The following is a 6,373-nucleotide window of genomic DNA, read 5'->3' as shown; positions in this document are numbered from 1 at the left end:
CATGTGTTAGTGCTTATAATACTAATTGGTGATCTATGTATTACTGGATTTCAATAAATTTCTAAGAAGAACATTTAAATTCTAAGAAGTCATTTATGTCTTTAGAAGTCTTTAAAATCAGCACTGAATGATCCATTTATATGTTGTATTTTCTGTGTTGTTGTTTTGTATTTTTCTGTTAAAGGTATAGCGGAGGATTTTCTTTTTCCGGGTGGGTAGTGTAAACTATTGGTCCACCTAAGTGTCAATCATTCTGGTGATATGTTTACGTAAGGCCGTCGTACGTGCTCGTCCCTTAGTTTTCGCTTTCTGCGCATGCGCACTTTCAGGTGTTTATGTGTGGTGAGCTAGAGCTAAGCCATTCATTGAAGCTCGCCGTTTCACCGGGTCCTTTGAAAATGTCTGAGGGTCGCAAGAGAAAAAGTTTGTACGAACTGTATGAGAAGAAGAGAAAGGCCTCAGAAGAGAGAAACAAGATCAGAGTGTTTTTGGGAGATTGTTTCACACGATGGCGTGCGCTGAAAACACAGGTTGGGCTTCCCACTGATGCCTCAGTCGCGAAGTTTCTATTTGACAGGTAAAGTTTGGCATGCTATTTGGAGAAAAAGTGCAAATCTTCTTTTGGAAAGTAATCTTGTATGAGCGATGCCGACAGCAACTTGTAAACAGAGCGTGCACGAGGAGAACCTCGCACACGTTTAATAGGCGTTCCCTCTCGGGAACAGGTAGAGTGTTGCGCATGTGCATTTTTTCAAAAAGTGGAGAGGGCGGTTCTTATCTAAAATTCGGAAAGATCCTCCGCTATACCTTTAAGTACACTTCTCATTTGATTATGTAGTATCTTTGCATAGTGTGGTCGTTTGCAGGCAGTATTACCGCAGTTTTCAGTACTGCATCAAATTTAACAACACTTCATTCGTGTTTATGTTAGAAAGTGCTTGACCACATGCATGTCAAGTCATTGTTCTTTACGACTTGAAAAAGAATAAATTATGTGCATTGAAACTTGAACTAGAGCCACAGTTCACAGCTGTGTGTGTGACTGCATCAAAAATAATGATTTGTTACGGTTTGCTGTACTTTGACACAAAAGATGAGACAAAATGTATTTGTCTGCACATGCTACACAACTTTATTGTGGGTTGCATCTGTAGAAGTTTTAAAAACATCATTCGTCATATATTTTAAATGATTGCTCTAAAGCCGTACTCTTGAGCTCGGTAATCCTTACCGACTTTTGCTTGTTTTTGGGCCATTCTTTGGCACATACGGATCAAGCAGAAACTTCCAGGAGTTTTCCCAATCGCTCAGAGATATAGACACCTTTGCAGGCTCATGGCTTTTTAAATTATTTGAGAATTTCCAAGATTCCATCCATTCTGCAAACTTTCCTTTTCCATCTTCATCGTCCTTGTTGCCAGATCTAACATTACGCTTTGGTCGTGGTTGTGTCTTTGCTATTTTACACGCATCGCTCCATCTCTTCTGTTGTGGTTTCTGCTGATCAATGCTTGAGTAAATGTGCTGTCTTTTTGTTGCAGTCTTTGTCATTATCACAGATTCATCCTCAGCCGAAGCAGTGTTTTTCCCGTGCTTTGAGTCAAGGTCCATCTTCATGAACCTCCAGGACTTGCTCCAGATTTTCAGCTTTAAGTCTTTGACCAAAGCAGAAGGTAAATAATAGACGTGTTTGTGTTTTGACCAAAAGATCACGTCTTGTGCACTGAATGACTTTGGCTTTGCATCAGGCCATGAGGCGATGTTCTTTGGTGGTTGTGGGTTTGACATCTTCCACGATCGACCCCACTCTGACCTGCTCTCAATCTGGACGGATTTGAGCATCGCAATGCTACTGACATCCGACGTTAGCTGGAAATTCAAATAACATTCACCTTGTCTTTGGTAAAACTCTGTGCCAGTAAACATCCAAGAATTATCCCAATCTAGAACTTCTTTTTTTATGAGATGTGCAAGTCCAGGACCATCAGACTTCTTCTTAACCCTCCATGAGTCATTCCACTCTTTTGCAAGATGTCTTTCTTTGAAGGTCTGATAATCGAAGGATCTGCTAAATGCATTCGATGCTCTGCGAAGTTCCTTTCTGCCTTTGATTTCCATTGATTTCTCAAACCAAGTATGTTCAGGCTGGAAATCCTCCAAGCTGGAGAACCTCCAAGAATCCATCCACTCGGTCATGGAGGGTCTCTCATGATTGCGCTGATGAGTTGATGATTTCCATGATTGTTCCCAGTCTGCCACAGATCTTGCGTATGTCTGTTGGCGCACTGGCTGGGTTGATGCACCTTGCCCTCGTCTTTCCAGAAGATGCTGACGTCTCGTAGTCCTCCAGGACTCAGCCCAGGTACGAACCCCTGCTGGTCCATTATGCGGGAAATCCTCATTTTCTAGCAGTCTTCTAATAGGTGTGGGCTGAGCATTGGCGGCCCAACCCTGCTGCCATAAACTGCTGTCCTGATTGAGGGTTAGGTTTGTGTACCTCCAAGAACTGGCCCATTCAGTGAGAGTTTGTGATGTGGAGGAAAACTGTGGAAGTGGACGTCTCGGGTTCCTTAATGCTCTTTCTTCTCTACGCTGGCGTTTCAGCATCTTCCAAGAATCCTTCCAGTCAGTTTGCTCTGAGAACTGGAGCATCTCTCCCCGCTTTTGCATTCTTGGCAAAGCAAGTACGTTGAATTTCACATGTTCACTTTGTTGCTTTAAATGGTCTGGTTTCGGTGTCTCAACCTTCACTTCCACCTCCCTACATTCAGCTTTATTTATCTCTTCTTTATACTCCAACAGATTTTTTATGGTTGTCCATGATTTTTCCCAATCAGAAGGCGGTGCATCCCTCCAACCATACTGAATTGTGCGCTTCATCTCTCTAGGCACATTCATTATCACGTTGCAGATGTCCGCATGCAGTTCCTCAGGCAACACCGCTTGAGATTCGATTGATTTCGTCTCCTGTTGTGATATAGCTTTTGCAACCCTCCAAGCTTCACTCCATCCGAGGTTATTACCTGTTTTTGACTTCATATGAAGCTGCTTCTTTAAGTACATCCAAGAATCTTCCCATGGTAATTCAGGTTGTGTTTTCTCATTAGCTGAGGGCTGAATTGAATCGGGCATGATATCACCTCCTTTCACAGGCTTCATTGTCTTCCAGGATTCGTGCCAGTCTGATGCACTTTCCTGATTCTGATCCCTCCACAGGTTGTAAAATGTGTTGTTATCACTTTTATTAGTGCCTTCATGAGACTCTCTTCGTTTCTGAGTGAATATCCAAGACTTCTCCCATTCGGTACTGGCCAGATCTTGTTGAATGAGCTGGGAGTCTAATGCTTTGCTGAGCTTCTCCCATAGAAACATGTCATTGGTGCTCATATTGTTGTTGGTGTCAAACCCAAGATCAAACCAGGGTTTACCGTCAGTGCTTGGCTGAAGATTGAGAAACTTCCATGACTGTCCCCAGTCGAATGCACAGGGACTTTCTTCAGGTTGTGGCAAAGGCTTCGAGAACTTCCAAGACTTCGACCACACCATCAATCCCGGGCAGCTTTCATTGAGGTGACGTAACAGGGCAAGTTTGTTGGTTTTTGTTGTTTTCGTCGGGTCCACCTGCCTCTGAATCCGACTGCTCTGGAAACCTTGCGGCCTTCCCAAGTGCGTCTTTTTAGCCTTGTGTGCATCAAGAGTGGATTCTTCAGGAACCTTTGCTTTTCTCTCCAGTCTTTTAGGGGTTTTTATCTTGGAGGACATACGCGTCTGCCAGTCTTGATTGATTCTATGAACATTTTAATTTGAACGGACAACAAATGAAAATGATTTCTCATTAATTATGAAATGTGGTTTGCGTCTTTTGTTTTAACAGATTAATTAAAGATAGCTGTTGTTATTAAAATTAATAAACACAATTAAAGTTGAAGCGGCTACAAGCTCATTATTAGTTCTGAATGGCCTTATTATCTGCAAACAAAATATGCAGAGAGGCAGGATCAAACATTCAAATGCTGCATTCATGCCATATCAGAGCTACTGTAATTATGAGATGACTCAGAGATTCTTCTCTGAACTTTTCTTGTCTTTGTCAGAAGTTATTATTTTCTATATCAACGCTCAGAATGCATCATTGTGCATTTCTCCAACTTGCAATTATGAGTTTGAGAAAGATGTGAGTTTTTATGGGGTTAAAATTGTTGCATTATTCCAAAATAGATTGAGATTCACAAATAAATGTAAAGAGTTTCACAAAAACTAATAAAATGAGATTTGCAAATAAAAAAAAAATATTTACAATTGTGTTTTATGTGTGCAAACACAGCTCTGCCATGCATTCATTTGTGAATCGCTTCCTGTGCATTTGTAGATCCCTGCACCGCATTTGTGGATTTTGAAACATTCGTATTGTCAAGACCTGCAGACAAATCCACAAATAACTGGACTCCACCCACCATCTACTTAAGCCAATCAGATAACAGACATTTGCCCTGACCAATCATAGCACGCTCTTGCTCCAACCAATCACATCTGCACTGGCAGAATAGGAAGTATAAGGCCCATAAAATTGGTACAGTAAAAGATGTTTAAAATTGTGATTTCTTTAGACCATTACACTGTGTATTAAGCCAAGCCACAGTATTATATTTTATAAACCTTTAAAAATGCCACAGCATTCAGCCTTATGATAAACATGTGAGTTTGTGTAATTGGTGAAATTGCTGTCACACAACTGCCAACAGCATTTCACACTTCTTCAGTCAAGCAGTTTTAATGGCAGGATCTAACGTTGCATAGAGCATTTCAAATAGTATTTTAAACATTAAATACATGTTTTACGGTTTTTTTTAAACATGTGACAGGTTGTTGCATTCTAAAGAGAACATTTCATGGATTTAACATGATAAAACACATGTAAAAAAATATATATTTCTTTGTGAATTTTAATAATGTTTGTGAATCTCTTCACATTTATTTGTGAATCTCAATTTATTTGGAATAATGCAACAATTCTAACCCCATATTTTTTTTTATAAGTTGGAAATTAATAATTACAGTATTTTTGACATGGCATGCACAGCAATAGCATGATCATATTACAAAACTGTATGGAATGCAAAGGGTTAAAAATATTTTCATCAACAAAATATATCAGCAAACTGCCTCAAATGCACTTTAAGACATTTTTGAGCCACAAAGTAGTTTTATAAACACTGAGTTGGTCATTTTAGAGAGTTTTTCTGATTGACAAATGCAGTAAAATTAGAGATTCGGCAGGTCCTCACCTTTCCAGAGCACTCTTCCGTACCCTCTCCTCTTCCAGCTGTCGTTTCTGTCGATGCTCCCTCAGCCTGATTTCCCAGACATCCTTCATAATTGAAGAGCCACATACTAACACCTCTGCGTTTTTGTCCATTATTGTAGAGACTCCTGCTGTAAGCGGAGATGAAGCTGTCAGTGGAAGAACGAAATTGGATTTTACAAGACTGCAATGTTCCCTTGCATAAACTAACCATAAAATATGCATTTGTTTACAATAGCTCATCTAATAGCATGCATTTGATTAAGCTATTTCATTTAACCAGAGCAGGCAATTAAATATAAACGCAGTACAAAACAAATGCAGACATAAAAAAAAAAATACTATTTGGAACATTTGCACATTTTATAGAATACATTTAGCAGGGAACCATCACTTATCAGGCAAAAACAATACCACATGAAATTGCTTCCGTGATTAATTCTAAAATAGCATAACTGGATTGGTCTTTAATGCTATATTTAAAAGCAATAATCGTGTTTACTGCTATAGCAATATTAATTGCAATTTCATAAGTGCACAGCATCCAATCCTGTCAACATAAAAGAGAGTATTTCTCTGCAATAATGAAATAAAAAAATAAATGTTTACCCGTCTGACTGTTCTCTGTTAAATGAGCCTGTGGCTTCAGAAGCAGCTCATATAAGTGCCAACTGTAACTTAACTGGCCCGTGTAACCAGGACTCTTGACCCGGCTATTTATAACACCCTGCGGGACGGTTGCCACGTGGCTTTGTAACTCGTTAAAGAAATGCTTTTCTGCATTCATTTAAAAATATTCTTTGTATTTCATGGCATACTGTACTCGACTGTAAACCTGTGACGAGTCGATACAAGGATGTTCTCACAAAATGACTGAAAATGATGGAGCTGGTAATTAATACACTGCATTTAGGTGGTACATGACACAGTTACTAATTAATAGTAGGTAACTTCATTCCTTTAAATTAGGATGGAAGGATCAAGTACAGTGTTTCAGGGCGGTGCGCTCAATATAGCCACTAGAACATGATATTTCACGAGGTTGAAATATGTTATGAATGTACAAATGAC

At 39.6% G+C, this 6,373-nt stretch overlaps 1 protein-coding gene across 1 annotated transcript; it reads right to left on the bottom strand.

Moving 5' to 3' along the window:
• Positions 1-1,106: 1,106 nt before the first annotated feature.
• LOC308684026 (uncharacterized protein) lies at positions 1,107-6,067 on the bottom strand. Its single transcript, XM_081355013.1, has 3 exons — positions 5,912-6,067; positions 5,286-5,451; positions 1,107-3,787 (listed from the first exon to the last, which is right to left on the bottom strand). Exons 2-3 carry the CDS (start codon positions 5,414-5,416, stop codon positions 1,228-1,230), a joined length of 2,691 nt encoding a protein of 896 aa, XP_081211139.1. The 5' UTR covers positions 5,417-5,451; positions 5,912-6,067; the 3' UTR covers positions 1,107-1,227.
• Positions 6,068-6,373: the final 306 nt, after the last annotated feature.

Source organism: Scardinius erythrophthalmus (genome assembly GCF_964197995.2).
Source record: "Scardinius erythrophthalmus genome assembly, chromosome: 23".
In the NCBI taxonomy this organism is placed as follows: Eukaryota; Metazoa; Chordata; class Actinopteri; order Cypriniformes; family Leuciscidae; genus Scardinius; species Scardinius erythrophthalmus.
The sequence above is the reverse complement of the archived record's forward strand: the minus strand, read 5'-3'. Positions and strand labels throughout refer to the sequence as shown.

Bases quoted from the DNA above. Each gene is read 5' to 3' on its own strand.
- LOC308684026 (XM_081355013.1), bottom strand. From the start codon at position 5,416: ATGGACAAAAACGCAGAGGTGTTAGTATGTGGCTCTTCAATTATGAAG. The intron at 3,788-5,285 runs GTGAGGACCTGC...AAATGTTCATAG, and splicing joins CGGAAGAGTGCTCTGGAAAG to AATCAATCAAGACTGGCAGA.